The sequence below is a fragment of the Amphiura filiformis genome, chromosome 2 (genome assembly GCF_039555335.1).
Source record: "Amphiura filiformis chromosome 2, Afil_fr2py, whole genome shotgun sequence".
Lineage (NCBI taxonomy): Eukaryota > Metazoa > Echinodermata > Ophiuroidea > Amphilepidida > Amphiuridae > Amphiura > Amphiura filiformis.
In genome coordinates, this window is record NC_092629.1 from 49,199,293 (window position 1) to 49,224,253 (window position 24,961).

The 24,961-nt window shown below is 37.3% G+C and overlaps 2 protein-coding genes across 2 annotated transcripts in view; both read right to left on the bottom strand.

Annotated features, from left to right (window-relative positions):
* Positions 1-24,961, bottom strand: part of LOC140146313 (GDP-mannose 4,6 dehydratase-like) — a 306,686-nt gene that overhangs the window by 90,054 nt on the left and 191,671 nt on the right. The gene's annotated exons all lie outside the window — the stretch shown is intronic.
* On the bottom strand, positions 1,208-5,485 carry LOC140171614 (uncharacterized). Its single transcript, XM_072194903.1, has 2 exons — positions 5,218-5,485; positions 1,208-1,593 (listed from the first exon to the last, which is right to left on the bottom strand). The coding sequence occupies exons 1-2, from the start codon at positions 5,483-5,485 to the stop codon at positions 1,208-1,210; spliced, it is 654 nt and encodes a 217-aa protein (XP_072051004.1).

A 24,961-nucleotide genomic window follows, 5' to 3' on the forward strand; every position in this document is an offset into this window, starting at 1 on the left:
TGTTCACGAGCATTGTGCCGAAAGCAAGCGATGCCGTCACACGTGATTGAAACCCAACGCGCACCAACGGATCACGCCATTGGCCAAGGCTAGTTCCCGGGAAAACATGACCTTTGACCCGGCCTGAAACTTTTTTTTCTGCAGGTGATAAATTGAGTTTCACCGCGATATACGCTGATGAAACTGTATTATCCCCAGACAGAATAAAACAACACGTTGACAACTTTTTTGCGACTTCTGTCGACATAAGACATTAGAAAAGGTCAGTGAATTTATTTACCAAATTGTTTTTTTGAAAAAAGAAAACTGGAATCAGCCATTTACAAGAGCAGCCCAAAAGCGATTGCTGGAACTTTACTTTTCTGGTGGTTACCTAAAAGTAGCAAAAAGGAGCAAAACATTGCTAGCAAGCAAGCAAGAGACAACTTTGTTGGTGTGAATATACCTCATGACGAACTCCGCCGGGACATCCTGGAGTCCATGTAAGTTGACTCATAAAAAGCAAAGATAAATATTAAGGAGACAACTTTACCCGGTATGAAAATACTTGGTGAGCTCAATTGTGATTACCTATAGAGCCGGTTGCTCACTAAAATGCCGCATGTCTTTGCAAAGCTGAGGCCTTCAAAATATAAAGATATTGATCAAAGCATGATCTCAATAAAAAGCAAATGGCTTTTTAAAAAGCAAATGGCTTTTAAAAATTGAATGGCTGAAACCTTTGTTTTTCAAAATACATGGCGTGCTCCACGAGAATTCTGAAGCCATAATTGCTCTTCAGGAAGATTACCTGACAGAAAAATAATTGTTTTTGAAATAAGCTGGTTAATTTTAATCTGAGAACTACACTATTACATTAAAAATCAAAAATTTGGACAGAAAAACTGCCAAACAAGTTTTTGACATTTATGGAAAAAATTTGCCAAACTCCCCCCTCCCCGCTTTTGACTGATCCGGATTTTTATTTTTAAAAATCAGCTGATCTGGGAGGGTATGAAAATGCATGGGGTTGGCGTTGAAATAGCCTAGCGATTTGCATACGTTTGCCTTAACAGTAACAGCCCAAATTCTGACGGATGCACGCAATCCCAATCAAATATAGGCCTATTATCTACGCTTGCGTGATCGCCGGTTGAAAATGTCAAAGTGTGTGATGACGTGAGTGTCTCCCCAACTACTTCCCTCAATACCTTGTGTGCATACTTATTTATATTTCTTGTGCATTCCTTCCCGCTCCCTCTTTCATTTCATCCGGATATCCCAAACGTATTAGAATATCAGACCATATTAATCTGGCAGATGGTAATAATGCCCTAAGCCCTTCTAAGCACTCAAGCACCTTGTTTCTGATTTCCCATGTGGGCCTCTTTAGGATATCATTCGTCCCAATGTGCAATATTACCGTTGTGGGAAAGGGGTTCTTATACATTAAGCGTGCTACTCTATTTACTACATCACCATGTCTTGAGCCTATTAATTTATCTCCTGGTTGACCTTCCCATTTTACATAGCCTCCGCCGTGGAGTTGTGTTTGCTTCGTTCCTGCACGTTTTATGATACTGTCCCCTACGACCCACGTTCTCCTGTTAGACTCTGTAATAAAGCAAAACAGAACAAAAACACAGCAAATTGTCTCTACCAAATTTAATAAATATTACAACAATGCCAAGCACTAATACCCTTAATTTGCTGTATCCGTTCCTCTGCTATACCACGACAAGGATCTATGTGAGATAATACAAATTTTTTCTGTTAAATTCCTCAATACAAGCGTATATACTACGACGCCAAATTATTTTTTCTTCCGCACCTATCCGGCGATTACCGACAGCCTACTAGCGAATAGCTGCTAGGGAGCAAAAGAATTAACATATAAATTCATAGATGTATGGTTTTACATTATGCATTGCACAATGGCTGCTTTCAATAGTCTCTTTAGACTTTACAACCCATAATCTGTATGAGTTCTTGCCTGTGATTACTGCCCAGGAAGACTACCTGAAACATACAAAAGTTACAGATTATTACACATGTTGATTGGCCTAATATATAATCGAAAGGCTGAAGATTTCCACCTTCCCATTTCCTTGATTTTTTCGTCACTGATGCCCCCCATAGCCGCTGCCGTCGCTGCGCCAATTCTAAAACTATGAGGACTAAAATACTCTGGATCTAAGCCTATTAATTTATTGATGAGGGCGCCCAACCTTCTGACGATAGGAATGAAATGAATGCCACTATGTGCGATTGATTAAGCTGGCCATGATGACCCCAAATTAAATTTCTCCCTAAAATCTATAAAATTTTCTATACCTTTACGGTATGAAGCCCATGTACTTGAAGCTACTGACGCCCGTACCAATCGATGCGACTCATCCCTTAAAGCTTCCATAGAAACTGGGGCACCAACGTGGACACTGGTTCTGCTCGTGGTTCCGCCTCCCGAAAACGTTCCATCTGGAATCGGGAAAGGGCATCGGCTATATTATTAAGTTTGCCTGGAATATGCTTAGCACAAAATGTTAGGTTCAATTTTAAACATTGTAACACAAAGAACCGCACTAGCCTCATGATTTTAGGACACTTTGACGTTTGTCTATTGATGATAGATATTACTGGCAAGTTATCTGACCTAATGATGACCCTCTTTCCCTTCAACTTATCTCCCCATAACACTACTGCCACCACAATGGGGAAAAATTCTAACCATGCAATTGAATATGACGAGTAAGTTTCATTGGGCCATCTACCTTGAAACCACTTTCCTCCAAAAACCCCCGAATCCTATTTCCCCACTGGCATCAGTGAATAGCTGTAGATCGCTTTCATCTGACCACGCTATTTCCAGTATAATGGCTGCCCCACTAAAATGGCGCAAGAACACCAGCCACATGTCTAAGTCGCTTTTCGCCCCCGGTGACAATCTGATTTTGTACCAGTATTTTTTGCACCCGCACGTTAAGTCTATTAAGCGCCGCAAGAAAGCCCTGCCTGGATTAACGGCTTTACATACAAACGATAACGATCCTATGATCGATTGCAGATCCCTTAGTGTTATTTTTGTCAGCTTAAGCGCATTCTCAATTTTACTTCTAATATTGATCAATTTGCTCTGTGGTATTGCTATTATTTGTTTGACCGAATCAATCTCCAATCCCAAATAAACGATCTTAGTTGTTGGGCCTACTGACTTATCTGGGGATAGTGGTACGCCTAATTTCTCACAAATCTCTTCAAAACATGAAACCAACTTTTCGCATGATGCATTTGCCCGAGTTATCAGAATGAAATCATCCATATAGTGGCTAATTAAATCAGTAGCTGCCGCTCTTTTACCGCCCATTCCAAAAAGGTTGAAAATGTTTGAAAAGTGCCGGAGAACAAGACGCCCCATGGGTAAAGCTTTGTCCACAAAGTATTGGTCCACAACTTTAATACCCAAAAGTTGAAAGTCACTTGGATGAACCGGCAGCAACCTGAAAGCCGACTCGATATCGGCTTTTGCCATTAAGCGCCTTTCCCAGCCCTTAATACCAATTGCACAGCTAGGTCAAAACTAGCGTATTTAACCGTGCACATGTCTGGATCTATCCCATCATTAATGGATTCACCATCTGGATGCGAAAGGTGTTGTATAAGCCTAAATTTGCCTGGCTCCGCTTTTGGAACTAAGCCTATTGGCGACACAATTAAATCCGCAATGGGTTTGTAAGCAAATGGACCCGCTATTCGCTTTTTAACTTAACCTCTTTAGAAACTTTCGCCAATGCCATTTCTGGATCATTTAACACAGATTTGAGGTTAGACGCTTCTCGTGCATTACGTTTCCCTAAATAACCTAATTTAAATCCATTTGTAAAACCCTCCTTCAAAACTTGGGCTGATTTTGAATCGGGTTATGAATCTAACAAAGGAATTAATGCTGCAAGTTTTATAGGCGAGGGATATTTGCAACAAATACAAGTATCAGTGCAAATTCCATTTGAAGCACCCAACCCTGACTTAATTTCCTTCTTGCAATTTGTTGCTCCATGACCTTGTTCTTTGCACCGTGTGTAATTGTGGCTGTATGCACAATTTTTGCGCATGCACCCGTTGATGTTAAAGTCGTAGCAAATTCGTCTGGCCTGTGGTGTGCTACCCCTATATGCTTGGCCCCTGTTCCCAAATTGCTGGCGACTCCCCTGAGTATGATCCCCTTGTATTTGTACGAAAGGAACGAAAATTGTCGTTCCTGTTCCCTGCTGTGACCGGTGCCGCACCCGCATGTACATAAAGGGCCCAAAATTCCCCATCTAATACCGCCCACGATCTTTGTGGCTGCCCTTGTTGTCTCATACTGAAATTGTTGGTCGTGACGACCGCCAACCCCAGCCCCCGAACCTTGATGCTGCTGTCCGAATGAGATGCGCATATTTTAGCATTTCTTGGGCCCTATTTGGTTGCGCTTCCAAGTAAATGGAACTGAACATCAGAAACGCATTAGTCCATGAATGCATTGATGTAATAAACCGCTTTGGTTTATTGCTCTTCCAAACAATTTGTCCCCCTTGATTAACAGCAAGCGCCACCCCCTGTTCATCAAATTGCTTCCATTGCTGATCAGGGTCGCTTTTTTTCTAACAGAGTAGCGAAATCAACATACTCCCCATTGATAATTTTTAATCTAATTTTTTGCGGTACGGTTGACCCCAAGGGACTACATACAGAAATTAGTGGTTCAAAACCCAACTGCTGTTGTGCAATAGCTTCACTACTCATGGCTGCCGCATTTGCATCCACATGAAACGGCACAGTGTTAATTCCCCCACCCCAATCCACGAATGCTGCATTTGAATTCATTGGTTGTGTACTCGAAGGCGACATATTAATTGACGATGCACTTGCATTATTATTTGATAATGCATTGATTGACTTGAGCGCTCGCATTGGGTAATCTATTGATTGCAAATGCCCCGCTATTATTATTGGGTAGCCCATTAATTGACATGATTGACGAGGCACTTGCATTGTTATTGGATGAGGTATTGATTACCGAAGTACTCGCATTGTTATTGGGTAACATATTGACTGAATGGTTGAATGAAGAAGCACTCGCATTGTTATTGGGCAACATATTGATTGCTGAAGTGCTTGCATTATTATTATTAACAATTGACAACGGGTTCACTCCACAAGCTGAATTAAGATTATCATGGATATTGCTATTAAATATACCTGTTAATAGTCTATCTGCCATGCTTGCTGCTTGTTGTGGTTGCCCTACTACTGGTGGTACTTGTATTGGTAATTGAGGCTGTGCCTGTTGTCCTTGGTTCTGCCCTATTACTGGTATTGGTAGTGCTAACTGAGGCTGTCCTTGGTTCTGCCCTTGGTTTTCCCCGTATCCATCAACTTGTACCTGTTGTTCAGCATGCTGATTCACATTCGGCGGTGCTGGATGTTCGTTTGTGTTGCTGTTGTTGTTCAACCATGGCGGGCTCATTCAGACTGTCTATCCCGCATTTCTGGCCTGGCTTCTCGTCAAACTTCCCCTTCCTCGTCCACGACCTCGACCTCGACCTCGCCCAGTCCTTTGTTCAGTTTGTAGGTCTACCCCTCTCAGGTTTGAACGTTGGTTTCGATTAGTCGGCTTACGTTTCCCCATGATAATTGTTTATTTTTTCCAAAGTAGCAAAATGATATATTCAGAATTCTCCACTTATCGAAAAATGTATTTACCAAAGTAGCAAAATGATGTCCGTCTCTTGAGCGAAATTAAAAACACACTTCACACGCCCAAACTCGATGAACTCGATTAGGTATGCTGTTGGTATTTCTGACGGAAACTGCTGTCAAAACTGAACGAACTTGAGTCCCAATTGAGTATAATGTGACTGAGTTTGACGATGATGAGCTATGAGCTATGATGATTCAATGTAAATGATGAGAGAAAAATAATTTTCACCAATCTCCTCTAATGCTTTACGACAGAATGATGCTCCTGTTCACGAGCATTGTGCCGAGCAAGCGATGCCGTCCACACGTGATTGAAACCCAACGCGCACCAACGGATCACGCCATTGGCCAAGGCTAGTTCCCGGGAAAACATGACCTTTGACCCGCCTGAAACTTTTTTTCTGCAGGTGATAAATTGAGTTTCACCGCGATATACGCTGATGAAACTGTATTATAAAAGTTCATCTTTAAATTCATGGACTACTCAAGAAACTGTGCATTTGATATGGCAAAAAAAAAGGGTTGTCTCAAAGCTCGCACACGCATTTGTAAAATTGCGCGAATTGAAAAGAAAGAAATGCAGACTTTTTTTTTCAGCAAAATTCAGCAAAATTCAATTTTTTCTCTCAAAATACCATAAATATACTAAGTCCGGAATAAAAAAAGAAAATCGCATTTCGCATTTGTTTTTCAAACCACTGGAGAGCTTTGAGACAAACCTTTATTTTTTTTGCCTAACTGATAAGTTCTAGATTTCTGACAAATATTTAGAAATTGTCAAAATGTTTGGTTTTGTTGACCACACAATGTATTTGAAAGATCTACTGCTCAATGTCTGTATAGTGCATCAAATTTGCTTTAAATCTTGAAAGAGAGTCTTTTTTGCCAGTTGATCCTGTCTAATGTGTTTAGGTTTATGGCCAGCTGTAATACCTTTTAAATTACCCACTTATTAAACACATAAAAGTATTTAGGAATAACTTAAAATATTTCTTTCCCATATATTTTCACAAAATGATTGGTATTTTTGGAAACCCTTCAAAAATCAAAATTAAATACCTGACAATATCATTCTGTTTTGAAATAGTGACACTGTACGTGACGTTTACGACTTAAACACGTCATATGTTCTAAACACTTTCTAAACACCTGTTTCTTTAAACACATGTAAGTTTCAATTAGAAACATGGCGTTTTGCTTCTGTTTAGATTATACAGATTGATGTTTAATATCTACATAATTTCGCTTAGCTAAACAGTAGCATTTAGAGTGTTTATGGCCCAAAATGTTTTACAATGTCTCTAAATTGGTGTTATTTGAATTGTTGAATTATAAATGGAAACAATGGGAGAAAGTGATTTTCTTTGCTCTTCACTTTTTCAAAGTGATCATGCGCGTATTTGGGGGGGGGCTTTGGGGCACGAGACCCCGAGGTAAAAGCAGGGGGTGGTCAAAACGAAGGGGCGGTGGAAGAAGAAGGGGCGGCAAAAAGAATTAGTAAAGAAAAAAGGGCGCTATACATCAAAATTGGGTCAACCTTTTCGGTTGTTGAGCAAGGGCGCAAAATTGAATTTTTTCAGCCCCGGGTAGGAGTGGCCACGGTACGCCACTGGTGATATCACACTTTAGGAAACCTTTTGGCAAACTATTAGGTATAAATGCAATTTTCATACACTACACACACATCATGACAAAAATGCATGAGGAAAATCAAAAATTGAAACAGTTTATTAAACTTTCAGCATATAAATTTTAAATGAGGACGTCTAAATCCAAACAGAGATAATTTTTAAGGCTCATCCCCATTATTAGCCTACCGTTGCCATGGTAATGTCAATCATTATTATGAGTTCATGACCTCACATATGACACAAAGTGTAGGAATATGAAATGCATTTAGAGGTTAATAACTGCGCATCGGTTATTTGGAGGGCATTGTGAGAAATCTAAACATTTTGCCTTTGGAACCGAGGAATATTCCGAGGTCCGAAGCAAAATGTTTAGATTTTTCACAATGCCCGACATATTACCGATGCAAAGTTATTAACCTCATTCAGAACCGTCACTTTGATCTTTTAACTTTACAAAATAACACAAAATGTTCCTAAAAGTTTGTAAAATAAACTATTTTTACATCTTCCCTTTCCCAAAATCGATCAGGCTAAAACAAGACGACCAATAACAAAAATGCGTATCAGAATCTGTGCAAATATGGTAGCGCGCAATCCAAATACGGCAGCCAGCCAGCAAGCAAGCAGTTTGTTGGACGACAACACGGGCGCACGCAGAAGTCAATTGTGTGCGACATTGGAACAATTACGCATTTTGCGGTCAATTGTGAGATATTAATGACCTCGATTTGCGTTCGCGTTTTCGCAAATAATAAAATATGATTGGATCGCACGCATCGCGTTTATTAATGAGGTTATGAATAAGGGATTAAGCACCCCAATGGGATTAAAGATGACAAAATTTAATAAAATTGAAATTTTTGTGCAAATTTAGAGAAATATTTATTGATATTATGATAGCGCGTCACCTGTCACTTAAAAATGGGTCAGGGAGGGGGATTGCTTACCCCTCTCTGACGTACCAATTGACATAAGTATTGATTGGTATTGATCACTATTGATTCTTTTGTTTCTTCATGATTTAATTTTGGTTGTCTTTGTCTTGATCCTATATGGAAGATTCCATCCACAAAGGCCACAAGATGCAATTGTTAAAATTTGGTTACAAATTAAGATTATAAATTACACAATGTGTAGAGATTTTGTTGCATTAATATAATGGTGGTTTTGTAGCTTTTTCTTTACAATATAAGTGATCTTATAAGGTCAAATTTAAATTATTTTAAACAAATCTTCGAATAAGCAACAGTGACAAATTACCTGTATTGATTTTTGTGGGTAACTCTTGTGTGTTTAAGCCCATTTCCCAATATTTACCAAGCCAACAATTTGTAGAATAATATTTACAAAAATTTGTAGAATAATATTTACAAAAATTTGTAAAATAATATCTAACAAAACTACATAACAAAAGAAGCTCAGCTGCTATAGCAAACCACAGCCATAATGATATGCAATATAAGCTTACCTTTGAGGAGAGAAATCAAAACAATCAAAGAGTCCACCAAGAACATGATATTATGGAAGTTCAAATATTCATAAAATTGTCAAAAATGTTCAACATTTTCAGTTACCATTAGCATTTTTGAAATTGACATAAAAATGCATTGAAGTGAGTACAAACAAACCTAGTCTTGGTTCAGTGTTACCTACAATAAAGCTTTATGTAATCTTTATATTATTAGGAAAATAGTGTAAATTTCATCATGCAAACTCATAAAGTGTGATGAATTATGATATTAATTCAAAGAAGGTGATTGACACTTCTGAAATATTCCAATATTTCATACAAGCGACATTATGGTGTCATAAATACCCAATAAAAGAAGCTTAATAATTGCCACTAGTAAAAAAAAAGAGGGAAAAAAGCGCTACAAGCCTTAATTGAAACGAGGTTTTATTGTGCTCCTACAGAGAGAGAAACCACCAATGTGACAATTATCCCTGATTGGCAGTCACTGGTGCATTGTCTACCGTTTCCGGTCTTGTATTTTTTCACGGTCTGTTGACTAAACGCGACCAGTCCGTAGGAGTGTTGGGGCCGTTAAATCACCACGCATCATTGGCACGCATAAGAGGCTAGATTATAGCATAATTAAACAATGGATGGGCACAATTAGCCTTGTTACAAACACGTTCTATTGAATAAACGGTCACTTTTGGGTAACAATTTTGATTTTTTGAAGTGCACTGGTGAGGTATAAACACAGCAGTTCAAACTGGGAACAATTGATGCAGCGTGCCGAGGTGAAATTTGTTAGACTTTTGGTGGTCAAAGATGAAATAACAGTCACCTTTTTGAGTATTTTTTCCTCTTTGATCAAAAAAAAGAGGAAAATTGAAGCACAAATTCAGCAGAAATAAGTGGGGGGATAATTGAGGTAGTGTAGCAAGATTAACTTGGTGAAACTTTCGGTGGTCATGACGACGAGCACGCGCCATGGGTATGGATACCATTACTGGTGATGTTTGAACAAAGGCAAGGTATATGTTGTAAACAAGTTAGCCACATCTGTGATGACCACATAGGGCTCTGATCAAAGTTACAAAGATGAAAAAATATTTTCAAAATATGCTTAGGATTATACTGGATTCTTTGGTTGGTAACTTCCAGACTTCTGGGTAACTTATTTGGTGCTGTGACGACATCAGGATTTTGTTCAGGGGAGGGAGCAACAAAGTGAAATGGGAGGGGGGGGGGGAACATGTGAAATGGAGGGGGCATGAGAAATGCCTTTTAATTGTCTTATATGTGGCAATTAACACCCAAAATAGTTTCAATAATTATGTATTGCTCTCCCAAGAGATCAGATCAGAAAAAGTTCCGGTAGGAGGTTTTAGGCATGTTTTAAATATCTGGGATAAACTATATATGCTTAATTTTTTCATATTTCTTATTGACTTAACAAAAAATTGGTCAAGATGTTTTCAGACTTTTCTTGCACACACACATACCACAAAAAATTGCTTTTTAAATTACTGGGATAAAAACAATCTATGCTAAAATTTTCCCAAAAAACCCTTAAGAATGAAGCAGATTTATGGGAGACTGGCTCCCTCCCCTGAAATGCTTTACAGCATGTTACCAACTATACCCAAATAGTGATAGCAAAAGTGAGGTTCTCAAATCTCAAATGGCTTTAAGCAATGAAGGGATAAAGAAGATACAAGTGCAGTCTCTTCCAAAACCATCTGCCGCGCAGGCCGCAGTTTTAAAAACAACCATGCTTCCAACACACATGGGAGATTGCACAGGGGAATAATACTCGTTATCCAAAAAATTGGTCGTCGTCATTCAAAAATGGTGTGTTAAGTAACATGTGATACGGTGTTGAATCAACAACGACAGAAATGACGAGAGTGGTCCGACACAAGATGGCATTATTAGCGTTGAAGTGACCATTAGTGTGGTCATTTGGATGTTAATGAACTGGACAGCCATCAGGGTACCTGATTGTGTGTCTGCAGTGATGTGGTCAATTTTCTGAGAATGAGGGGGCTGAAATTTGTGAGTGTTTTGACGACACAAAAAGTGTCAAGAAGATATTTGGAGAAAGTTGCACAAAGTACACACCCATACACATGAACTGTAAGTGGCACTGTTGTTTATGATTCCGACTGTATTTGTAAAAACATCCTTGGTTTTCCATAAATTACGTAAAAATGTAGAATATATCTGGTTTGCCGGTGTAGGGTCTGGTCTCATTTGGTTTGCAAAGAGTCAAATGAGTCCATGATTTGGAGCTTAGGTGACGAAAAAAAGAAAACCTGTTCTACGGTTCAAGTAGGGTCGGTCGGTCAGGCTTTTTTTTTGTTTTTTGAAATGACCCAAAAAATCACCAAAATCTGTAAATATTTGCAATTTGGGAAAGTACAAAAAAAAATTATTCCTGAAATTGTCAAAATTTGGGTCGGTATTCATTTTGTACATGAAAATTTTTTCCCCAATTTGTTCAAAATCTGGGTCGGTTGGGCCCGTAGAACAGGGTTTTCTTTTTTCGTTGCCTTAGCTTCAGGTCTACAAGCTCCTCTGAGTTAGATAGGAAAAAGTTGTAGGTTCTTATATGTATTTACAATTAGGGTGTCTTTTGCATGCACGTACAAAGGGGTGCACTCCTACAAGTGTTTGCCGGTGAAATGTACTCTGTACTGGACCGGGAAACAAGGTCATGTTTTTTCTCATTTTCTGCATCTAATCGGGGACATTGACCCTGATTTACACAGCAACAATTACAGGGGACGCACTCTCAAATGCCTTTCTAGGCTGAGTGAGTCCATTTAAGGGATGGGGTATTACATTGCGAATTTCAAAAAATGAAAATTATTTGATATCAGAAAGACATTCTTCGTATTCATAATGCAATTGGATATGTCTGATGTGCTCTCATGTCCCACAAAAAATACTGTCGAAATGCTCTAAAGGCTCATTCCAGATCCCTTAATGCACATCTTATAGCTATTTAAAAAATGTCTGTGTTTGATGGCAATCACATACACTGCATTCATGCATTGATTGTGTGCAAGATGTGCAAACCTCAGGAAACATCAAAACAGACAAAATGACTATTGCCCACACTGTGCAGCATAGAGAAAAATGATCATTGTACTAATTGGTCATTACGTTCCCACAAAGGCATCAAAATAAAATATAGCAATGTTACAAAATCCTTCAAAAAAGTGCATCATTCCCAAATTGAATACAACATATCTACAAACCGACCTACAGGCAAAAAATGCCAACAGTAACAGATTTGTATGATCACAACATACTCTCTCACACCCCCATATAAAAGACTCTTTCACAAGCCACACACGACAACAGATGGACACCTATGTAAAACCCCCAGGTAGGGCTCATAGCGGTCATCAAAAGAGATTAATATTTCTTTATATGCCATCCCTACTTGTAAGTTTACAATATGTTACAAGCGGACGAATTTGACGGGCACTATGGACCACAATGGCCTCATCCCAATGGCATAGTTCAATAACCTCAATTAAACACTGGTAGTGCAAAATTGGACCTCAAGTTGCAGAGTATGAGTTTTTGTACCCATATTTTCAAAGGTCATTCAATGAATGTAGAAATGTATTGGGGTTAAAGAACTGTGCCATTGATAGATGAGCATGTTGTGAATTCTATAGTGACAAGCGGATGAATTTGACAGGGTTGAATTTTTGTGAGAGTTTTAATGGCTGACCTTTGGGCAGTGAGCGAGGGCCAGTCCATTTAGGCTATTTATATAGCGATTAACTTGAATCAGTTGCAATGTTTAATAGAAAATTTTTATGAGAAGATATATGGTGGGAGTTTTTCAAAAAGGAAGCATATGTCAAAAAGTAATGATGTGATTTGTTAACAAATTATTGGTCACAATGAAAACAAATTTATTAAATTTGAAAATTAAATAATGACAAAGGATGCAGCCTATAGGCTTGAGATCTTTTGATGATTTTTGTGCGTTATAAATATGCTGCATTATTATTATTATTATTATTATCATTATCACTCTTCATCATTCTTTTCATTTGTTCCATAAGTGAATGTCAAATGTTCAGAGGCTGCTGCATGTTTGATTTTAACATTGTGTGCAGGTAGATCATTCAAAAAGGTATTGTATTTTAGGAGCGATTGCGAATAGGGTGCAACTCTACTAGTCTTATTACAAGACTGCCCTACCCCAACCCTAAACCCTAAACTCCGTAAACGAGGACTGGACTCAAGTCTAGCAAGTTGCACCCTATTCGGTAATTGTACCGTATTTTATTAATTAAAATAATTGATTGAATAACAAAGTTTTTAACAAGCAATGCATGTTTTCCTTAATATTTGTCTGTTTTATGAAACAAAAAATGGCTCAGTGAAAAATTAACAGTCTCTGTTTTGGTATAGATTTCTTTGTTTTATTTTATTCATTCATTCATATTTTATTTCCATAAAATCATTACATTACATTACATCAAAGAATATACAAACACAAAGTTCTTCAGGGCTTTGTGGAAGAACAGTATTAATATCCACTGAATAAGCACCCAGATTTCACAGCAACGATTTTAAAGTACATAATAACAAAAAGTTTTTAAAAAGTGATTTCAGTGAGATAAAAAAAAACATAGCAAAGAAAAATGATTCAATTATATAAAGTTCATGTTGAATAGGTGAGTCTTAAAGATTACTTTGAAATATAGGCCTATTTATGTTGACAGAGTTCTAAATTTCACATGGAAGAGAGTTCCATAACATAAAGAACAAATCACACAACCCAAATTTCTCAAGTACTGGTGAATTTTTTATATCATGCAGCCTTTGATGGCAGTAACAATAGTAGATGACACACTTACAATGGCATGGCCTGGATTTCTTGTCAGAGATGGGAAGGGGCCAATTTGCAAGATATCCAGAAAGAAACATGTTTTAGTCTTCTAAGGCTTCCTTGTCTGTCCATGACAAGTATGGCAAGCGATCTTTCCTACAGCATTTCAGGAATTAAACCATGTTTATCTCTGTCTGTCACGGTCCTTAATAACATCTTCTCTCCCTTCCCTCCCTCACGATAACTTGTCTGATTTGTTTGGACGCATCAAGGCATAGCCCTGGGTACGTAGGCAACTTGTCCCTTATATCTAAGTTGCCCCCTATGTATCTTGTACAAACCCGTCCTGGCATGTTTGGGTGTCCTTCCTTGTAGTAAACCAATGCGGGCTGTAAGTTTGGTCATAGAGAAGTTATGAAATTTTTTAATTTGTCCATAAATGGTGTGACTTATTTTAAGAGTCGTTGCACCAATACAAGGCATGTTTGTACTCGTTTGAATGCATTTTTCATTTGCATTCCAAATATGGTCATGAAATTGTACAATTCTGAAATTTTTATGAAATTGTGATTTTCTTGTGATACACCAAAGAAGGGTTAAAATATTGTTGAGAAGGGGTTTGTATCCTTGATAGAAAGCGAGGTATTTCAAAATAAAGCCCATGGCCATCGCTATACACGCTTGAGTTGGTTACATGACATGGGACGAAGTGACGACTTTGAGAAAAGGATAAAAGAATAGAGTATTAGTGTGTAACCGAGGGGGTGAATGGAAGAAAGGGAAGGAAAGAAAGGAGGGGGATAAAAGAGTTAGAAGTGAAAATGTCTTAGTGTGCTGTAGCATATAGACTTGCTAACATGCAGTAACAAAGAATTAATTGGTGAAATGTCGTCTCGACTTTGGCCTGGAGACACTTTATGGATACCGAGACGTGTTTTGTCATTCTGTGTTGTCTCTTTTACGCCTCATTGGCTACTCACCTCCCCCTAGTCGGGTCGGATTCGGGTCTTTTTATTCAATATCGCTCTGATTGGCACTTAGTAGGAGAGCCTGAAGGGGTGCGAGGCCGAGAAACAGGGGGCAAGCCGCTCTTGATCCAACAAGTTTAAAAAAAAACATAGTACAAGTTTTATATCAAAAAGACGATTTTAAAAACCTTGCATTTCTTTCATTTTTTCAGTAAACAACATTTTAACATAAAATGAACTTTTATCACGCTTATCACCGGAAGTAACCAGCAAATTGATTGTGTTCCACGACAAAATTGTAAAATGCCAGTTTTGATTTTTAGGGAGATCGCAGTTTGGTGATTATGAAATGAGACATGATTTCGTCGGCATGTTTCCGCCGCGCATGGAACATGTCACTTCTTGTCCACAATTCTTTGGCGGACATTATCTACACATTGTTACGATACGATAGTTTCCAGGCATGTTTTTTTTTTAACCGAAGATATATGGGCTGATTGAGCCATCAAAGTATAGACAGAAGTACAAGGAGAACAGCGAGAATAAGAGTAGGGGGTTACGCTATGCCCTGAACAGTTTTGCACTTTTTGAGGGTTTAGGGTTGTAACATAAGCCAGGGATGTCAAGAGGTTGCCATAATGGATAGGGTGTTCGTCAATGCGTGGCACACTGGCAACGGATATGTTATTTTTGCTTAAATCACCGCTTATTGTGATTATTTGTGAGGATTTTTATAGTTAAATACAGCCATCATTAGTGGTATGGATCATTTACATATGAATATAAAAAGTGCAGCGTGTTTACTGTTTTTGAGGTGGATTTGAAATTAATTGGGAGTTGAAATTTTTTAATCGTAGAGTTGTTTGAATATTGTTAGTGTTAAAAGATGAGGACTTAGTATGTCAACATTGGGCAGGTTGAAGTGGTGAAGAGAACATGCATGAAATGGGCGCTTGACTAATTTGCATAATTTGTCATGCAGTTAATGTGGAAATGGAAAACTAATGAGCTTGGATGCGAACAGATTTTTTGATTGAATGGATGTGTAGGGCTTGGTCAGTGTGAATAAATTAGTCCATTTAAGTGACAAATTATGAACTTCTTTATGTTCATCTTTGTGTTAATTATCAGTAACAATGAACAACTGCAAATGCAACATAGTTCATGTGAGCCGATCTGGTAGCAGATTTTAGATTGAATGGATGTGTGCACAAAATAAGAGTTAGCAGGCATGGGTAATTTAAATTAATTAGTCCAATTAAGTGACAAATTATGAAAAATATTATTAAGTACTCCATTTAAATTATGAACTCATTAATGAAAACTGTAAAATAATGTGTGATTAATATATCATTAGTAATGCGTAATAGTTTATGTGAAAAATAATGACCATGGATGATAGCTTAGATTGCATGGATGTGGACAAAAAAATACTTAGCAGACATGGTCAATTTGAATAAATTAGTGATTTTAGTGACAAATTAGAAAAATAATTAATTAATTAGTCTATTTAAGTGACAAATAATGAACTTTTTGAATATTTGATTCAACATGAACAACAATTCCAAGTGCAACAAGCAACATTAGAAGCATCATTTTGGCACCTGTCACAAGTCCTGGTGGATGCAGAATTTTGAAAATCTTTTTTCAGGATTGGTCAAATAAAAAAATGTCGTAAAATTGCTTTAAAAAAACCCCAACTAAATGTACATGACCTATGGGAATATATTTACAAATACAAAATTTTATAATCTGAAAGATAATTACTTCAAAAGTCATATCATTTTAGAACTTTCTTACAACTTGTTTCCTTCATCAGGTTTCAGCAATCTTTTGATTTGTCCCCTAACTAATAATAGCTACCTATTTTCAGTCATTTAAGATATTTTTCACTCCTTGTATCCTTACCCCTACAGTATGACATACAATAGGGCAAGCAACTTCATTTATCTTAAGGTTTGGTCCCTAACCAATAATTTATCTTAAGGTTTGGTCCCTAACCAATAATAGCTCCCTATATCTAACCACTTAAGATATTGTTCACTTCTTACTCTCCATGGTATGATACAGAAAAGGGCAAGCAAGTTCATTAATCTTTAGGTTTGGTCCCTAACCAATAATAGCTCCCTATATCTAGCCACTTAATATATTGTTCAGTCCTTCTTCCCATACCCCCAATGGTAAGACACAGAATAGGGCAAGCAAATTACACATAAATTCCCCCACTAAGCAAGCCCAATTTCATGTTTTATCCCCCGACACCAGGGAGTGTTGTAATTCTTCATGGCGTAATATGGCACGGAAATCCCAACACTCACGCACGATTGAAAACTAATCCGACTCTCCCGCTTAAAAATCGAGAAAAATATTAAACCCCCTGTAACCATGGTTAAACAGAGTGATGAAATCCTTGTACTTACGATGGACCACATGCCATTTTTGCCTCGCAGGGAAGATGGCAACCGACTTGGTTGAAATTTCCCCTGAGATTCAGCTGGAGAAAAGCCGGAACATCCAGCTCATGGACGGAAGCAAACTGTTGTAAGATGATGCACCGTGGTCAAATGTTTACAGACATGAGAACCAAAATTTGCCCGGTTTCAATTGGATCACCGGCCTCGTGGGAGTCACGATGAAAGTTGATCAGTTAATATATTTTTTCAATTGCATAGACCATTTTTTTAATACCGTGATAAATTGAGATCCCTTGGTAGTATATACGATGCTGTATTTTTCTTGTTAAAAATCTGATTCTCTTTATTTGATTTTGAGACAAATAAGCCTGAAATATTATGATATTTAGAGATATTATCTTTCATCAATCCTACCAGTATTGTAAATTTAGTATTTGACCATCTGGGAAAAGCTTAGAAATGTAAGCCATAGATTTAAAATTCATAGCACCCTATTAATTTAATGGCGCAAGTCATTGGGCTAATTCGTTATAAAGTCTACACCCCCTTTGTGGAAGATTTTGGAAGTATCTTCCACAGGGGGAGTATGAATTTCAAATGGAATTGCATTTTGGGGATCATATCACCAATACATAGCAACATTTATTTTTCAAATGATCTTCATTAGCTAGCATGCTTCCTATCTCCAGTGAATCCATGCTATCTTCGGTAGACAGGAAATTATTACCAAAAGCAACATTTTGTTCTTTATGCTGTCTTCAGTAGATAGCAACAAAGAGAGCTTGTTGATGTCTTCAGCATATTCAGTAGATATCAAAAAAATTGTACTTGTTGATGTCTTTTGTAGATAGCAACAAATTGAAGTTTATGCTAATATGCTATCTTCAGAAAATAGCAAGACATTGCTAATATGCCATCTTCAGTAGAGAGCAACCAATTACAATTATTTATCTTTTGTAGATAGCCACAAATTGCAATTGTAGATACCAACACATTGCTATTTATGTTATGTTTTGTAGATAGCAACCAATTTATGTTATCTTCAGTAGATGGCAACAAATTGAAATTTATGCTATCTTCAGTAGATAGCAACAAATTGAAATTTATGCTATCTTCAGTAGATAGCAACAAATTGAAATTTATGCTATCTTCAGTAGATAGCAACAAATTGAAATTTATGCTATCTTCAGTAGATCGCAACAAATTGAAATTTATGCTATCTTCAGTAGATAGCAACAAATTGAAATTTATGCTATCTTCAGCAGATAGCAACAAATTGAAATTTATGCTATCTTCAGTAGATAGCAACACATTGAAATTTATGCTATCTTCAGTAGATAGCAACACATTGAAATTTATGCTATCTTCAGTAGATAGCAACAGAAATTAAATGTATGCTATCATCAGTAGATAGCAACAAATTGAAATTTATGCTATCTTCAGTAGATAGCAACAAATTGAAATTTATGCTATCTTCAGTAGGTAGCAACAATCTGCACTTTATGTTATCTTCAGTAGATAGCAGCAAATTGATGTTCAAGTTGGGTTTGGGATTTACTAAATCAGGTTTTATCACATGCAACAAGTGTGCTTGTCAAGAATTCATGCCTCTTGATACCACTCGTTTTGATATCAAAATATTCACCAAATGATTTGGAAATGTGCTATTGCAGTTGAAATCCATACCCCTATGGAAGACATGACCTTTCCCACAGGGAGTGTGAATTTCAAATGGGGTTACCTGAATAAGTGACTCCCATTTGAAATCCACACCCCCCTGTGTGGGAGGTTTAAAGGTCACGTCTTCCATAGAGGGTGTGTGGATTTCAAAGTAATAGCCCAATAAAAGATATAGATGACTAATAATTTTGGTAATTCCCTCATTTCTAGGTGTGGCTCATATTTTCAAATGATTATAAATTATCCAAATTACAGAACGTAAAGGTTCGCCTAATGACACTATGGGGTCCCTTGACATAGGTGGGATTTTAGGCACAACCTAAAAGTGCCCTCATGTAAAATTACCACCAGCAAATAAGGGCACGAAATCTGAAATCTTGCTGGGATTTCAGATGAGGGAGCTCTATTTATTTGCACATGAAATTTACCCCAAGACAAAGGAGTCCAAGTGCGCCATTAGGCGAATCTTTTACGGTATTGCTATCTTCAGTAGATAGCAATATATCTCAACTGGGAGATAACAGCATATCGCATCAACTGCTATCTTCAGTAGATGGCAATATGTGTCAACTGGCAGATAGCAGCATATCGCATAAACTGCTATCTTCAGTGGATAGCAATATGTTTCAACTGGTAGATAGCAGCATATCGCAGCAACAGCTATCTTCAGTAGACAGCAATATTTCAACTGGTAGATAGCAGCATATCGCAGCAACTGCTATCTTCAGTAGATAACAATATGTTACAACTGGTAGATGGCAGCATATCGCATTGCTATCTTCAGTAAATAGCAATAAGTTTCAACTGCTATCTTCAGTAGATAGCAATATATTTCAACTGATAGATCGCAGCACATCGCACCAACTGCTATCTTCAGTAGACAGCAATATGTTTCAACTGGTAGATCACAGCATATTGAATCAACTGTTATCTTCAGTAGATAGCAATAAGTTTAAACTGGTAGATTGCAGCATATCATACCAACTGCTATCTTCAGTAGATAGCAATATGTGTCAACTGGTAGATAACTGTTAATATCTTCAGTAGATAGCATTGGGTTTCAAATTGTAAATTACAGCATATTGCATCAACCGCTATCTTCAGTAGATAGCAATATGTTTCAACTGGTCAATCTCAACACAAAAAGTCAACTGGTATCTTCAGTAGGTTGCAACTTTCGTCCTGTTTTACAGGTCCTTAATTACATTACCTTAAAGTCAAGCATTATAATATATGAGAGTGTTATGCTATAAAATATATCATGTGATTGTGAAATAGGAATAAGCTAATTACATTCCATCTTAATAACCATCTCAAAACAAGAAAAGAGTTACTAATTTTCATAAGTTGCATACTACAAATTGTTTAACATGCTATAATATTTGTATAACTTTTGAAAAACTTTATCTACATTACATCTTAGCTCCTTTACATTCAGTCACAATCCCTGTGCACACATTTAATTAAATCACCAATAACGTAATGAGCAATAAATTGCTCTTTTCACATTCATCATCAGTTAATAAATTCTAACTCGTACAATTAAGCTTACAAAGTTCATCGTTGCATTTAATCAGGGAGTCTCAGTAGTAATTTTCGAGATTTTTTCCTCTGCGTAACGCCGAAACCAAAAAGAGCAACCAATAAACGATAAGATAACAAAACAATGCTGCATCTCGTCTATTATTCTCCCCGAGATGATCGGTGCCGCACAGAGGAATCACCAATCTGTCCCAATAAAGAAATCAAAATGGCCCCTAGCAACCATCAGCGAAAGTGCCTCTGGTGCTACCAAAACATTGTTTTCCTTGTGCCAAATGAGCGCTTTCCCTGAAGAATTCTCAACGCAAATCAACGATTCCTAACTTAGACAGTGTCTATCTCTGATCTTACTGCGACGCTTTGATGCCGAAAAAACGTTAGAAAACACGAGACGAAACGAAGGGGACTATTAAACAACTATTGCAACTATTTTGTTAGTAATTTACGTAAACTGCCCCCATTATGGTTAAGTCAACTCCCGTAGGAGTACAATAACTGCATTTGTAAACCCTGCCAGAAAAGTACACAGAATCCAAAACGGCCCTCAGACAAAATTCCTTGCTCTCGTTACGAGTTTTGGTGCACAAAGCCGCGAGGTCTCGTAACTAAACGGAAACCCATACATGATCTGCCAAATTTGTTGTTTCTAATAATCTACCACCAGCCAGGGCTCATATAGCGACTGTTATTTAAAGCAATTTGGCGGACATTATTAGAATGTATCGTCGAGATTTAACCGCTCAACATTGGTTTCCTCAATTGTTTCATCTCGTGACGTCTGAGTGCGACTGACTAATAAAATTGCTGGGGCAAAAAAACCTGCCACAATGTTGCAAAAGATCAATGTCACATGTCGTGAAACTGATAACGCCACTTAACCCACAGCCCTCTTCTGACAACGATATCCATACTCCTTGCTATAGATATCTCCAGGGTCTTAAGCATGATGCGTTCAAGTAAGTACATTGTACCCTAATTAAAACATTGTATCGTGAAAGCCTCAAAGTCCATGTTCTTTGACCAATTAGTGACTTAAAGCTGCTGCCCTGTCCAGTTTTATCATCCATCTACAAAATGATGGACAAATTCACCTGAAATTAATGTCATTTTTATTTAATGATGGAAACAATTAAGGGGGACTTGTTTGTTTTCTTCGAGAGAGTATGAGTCTTTTGGAGGTGATTCAATTTGAGAGGTTAATTGTTACATAGCTGCATGTGGATGGCCATTTATAGTTTCAGAATGAATATACAGAATACACTACAAAGTATATGATTTGGAGAAAATTCTTTTTCAAAGCTTGTTGCATGTTTTGAAATTTACTTAAATGTTTGGACAAATTTTGTTTCTCATTTACAATTTTGGATATATCATATCCAAAGTTCCAAATTATTAATTTTTTTGACAAATTTATCATTTACTACACTTAGGATATAATGGACCTTTTATATACTTATTGGCATAGAGAAGCAATGGGATATTCCATTTAAAATTGACACTCCCCAGCGGAAGATTTTGGAAATATCTTCCACAGGGGGAGTATGGATTTCAAATGGAATTAGCACATTAGGCAGCTCCATTTGAATTTCATACACCCTCTAAGAAAGCTTCAGCCAGAATCTTCCACTGAGGGAGGGTGAGTTTCAAATGGAGCTGCCTAATGTGTTCATTCCATTTGAAATTCATACTCCCCCTGTGGCTTCCACAGGGGTACCGGTAGTGTGGATTTCAACTGGAACAGCCCAATAGATAGCAAGCTTGAAATGATAACTTCAATGTTGGACATTTAGTGCACCACTCACAATGTTACATAACTTACAAACTTTTATAGCTATTACAGTAGACAGGTAATTCAAAATTATTTTTCAAAGCTAGCAATTATATTCCATGTTATTTTCAATTTAGGACAAAATTAACTTTACATTTATACATACAGGGGCGTGCCAGGACCACCAAGCCCAGGTGGGTGGCGGGGGGGGGTGCAAAATTGATCAATTGTCCTGATGACTGGCCTGAAATATTTCCCCCTGGTCAAAGCTTGAAAAAATGTTAATTTCCCGGAAGCAAGCTAAATTTTCCACAGTTTATAACATGTTTTATATACAAAAAAGACACAATTTCCTCCAAATACCAGAATTTCCCTCCAAACACCAACATTTCCTGGGAAGGAGCTTCCCAAATTCCCCACTTTTTCGAGCCATGCCCCTGGTTGGTATGTGTTTCTGCATACAAGGAATCTTTAAAAAGCTATGAAAGAGATTGAAATACCTTCATTTTGTTCATATTTTTAAAATAAAAATAGAAACAGAAGAAGAAGGGATAGTGAATAGAGAACAGAGAGATGGAAGGAGAAGAAATGAATAGACAAAGTCAGGAAAAGCAAATGAAAGAAAAGAAGAAAACAAAGAAAATAACAAACAGAAAAAATTGTAAAAGAAAAGAGAAACAAATAAAAATAAAGCATAGAAATAATGAAAAATTGAGAATGGTAGAAATTAAAGAGACAAAGTAAAGAAAGAAATACGGAAAGAAAGATAAAGAAAGAAAGAAAGAAAGAAAGAAATAAGGAAAAGAAAGAAAAAACAAAAGAATACACAAATCATAGGAAAAGCAAAACTAAACAAATCTAATTCTTTTTTACTCAACAGATGAACAAAATTTGACATGTGATAAACTGCAAAATATGACATTCGCAGCATATCATTGCACTTTGTAAAGAAAACAAGCCCGCATCTCTCCCCCATGTTAGCTATCTCATTTCCTTATCGTTTTCAATTTAAGCTTCTCATCATGTCTTCCTTTCACCTCGTGTCAATTCTGTCATCATTGTGTAACATCGCCCGTCACATACGCAGGAAACAAGCCATTTTTCAACGAGACCTTTCACAATTTATTACCGCGCCGAATATACCCAATCTTAATACGGTGCATCAAGTCGACTCTCTACAAAACGTGGTTGACAATTGACATTAGCAACTACATGAAATAAAAACAACTCCGTTATGGAGTGCCAGCATAAGCCATGTCACTTTCATTTGGTGCAAAATGAAAGAAAACCCTATTGCCCTCGTAATAAAGCTCAGGAAAAGTCATAAAGATGTGATTATGAGCAAGGCTTGTTTCATGCAGTGCGCCCCGGGCGCAAAATATTGCAGTCGAAAAAACAAACCACTTTTTTTCCTCATCTAATTCCAGAATAGTAATTAAACATGTTCATCACAGGTTATATGGGGGAGTATTAGGACCGATATTAGTGGGCTTAAAAAAGGGGCTGGTAGTAAAAGCTGCGATTTGTGTTCGTTGCGGGACTTGAAAACAATTAAACCGTCAATATTATCTCCGCCTTAACCATCAGGGACCAAAGATTATACCGAGGAATTTGCCACTGCTTCGTTTAATTGAAACAGTCAAACTTAAGATTATGAAAAACCTGTCCATGTAATAAGTATATCTCCTCGGGGCTCGCTTACTCCTCTTGAACTATGGTGAGAAGGACCAAGCGCTATGAAATATATCAAAAAAATGGCTAACGTATAAAGTCGCATGGATTGTACAGCTAAGTAACAATTAGAGCACGGTTTGGATCTTAAACTAATCAAAAACTCAATCGAGTGGAAAAAAAATGGTTGACTTTTCCCAAGGGTGAATCTATGGAAGTTTTTTATATTGTACAGTGGATAATATGTGGTAGTTGGCTCAGCCTTATCCCAGGAGAAGTGCTAGTATACCCCTAGTCAAGAACTCAAGTTTTTCATAATGAATATTTTTTCTTTACTCATGTCGTTATCTGTGAACTCGAAGGTCTGTCCTGCTCAATCACCTACGTACGTAAGAGGGTTTTCTCATCCGGCCGTCGAGGGACGATGGTTTCGCGAAATCGGAGATGGCGAGCGATGGGAAGATGGCATGCTGCTGTGCGGGCCCAACAGGTGCGCTGTCGACGGTGAGTGACGGTGACGAGTTGGGACGGAGGATGTCGACGCTGTATTGAGCGGGGAATCGCAACGTGATAGTCTCAGCGGTGAAGATGTAGCATGGAATGACATGAGCACAATAAAGACAAATAGACATAAGGCTTAGCAAACACACACAAGCTGCAAAGCTATTACCCGGCGCTCTCTCATGGCATATTGGCATTTTTTGTTGCCAAATTGATGTAAATTGACACAATTTAACAATACCACACATATCAAATTATACAATTTTTTTATATCAATTTTTCTTATATATTATACCCTTTCTTCTATATATATTTTTTTTATTTCTAGTTACTTTAAAATATTTTTTTGTATTGCTTTGTCTCAAATGAAAAGTTTGGTCATGTATCGTAACTTTTCTTACCAAAAAAAATAAAAAAATGAAAAACACCCTTGTTTAAACTGAATATGCAAATTCTGATTTCAAACAAAGTCTTAAATTTAATCATCAATATTTTGCATCACTTGTTGCTTAATTTTGTGTAATAAAGTTTGAATTTTTTCCAAAAATTGAAACAAATCTCCCAAGAATCTCTGTACTTAATACTTCACATTGTTTATACTCCTGTATTTTTTATTTTATTTGAAATTTTTTATTCATGCACAATCAATATATCGCAAACCCACAAAATTGGGGAACATTTGCTAATTCTATGCTGCCTCCAAAATCAAATGAAGTATCTGCGAACAAATTACAACACACATCCTGCCTTCTTA

Excerpts from the sequence above, each read along its gene's own strand:
- LOC140171614 (XM_072194903.1), bottom strand. The coding sequence starts at position 5,485 with ATGAGCCCGCCATGGTTGAACAACAACAGCAACACAAACGAACATCCA. Across the intron at positions 1,594-5,217 it reads GGCAGATAGACTATTAACAG|AGTCTAACAGGAGAACGTGG; the intron begins GTATATTTAATA and ends GCTTTATTACAG.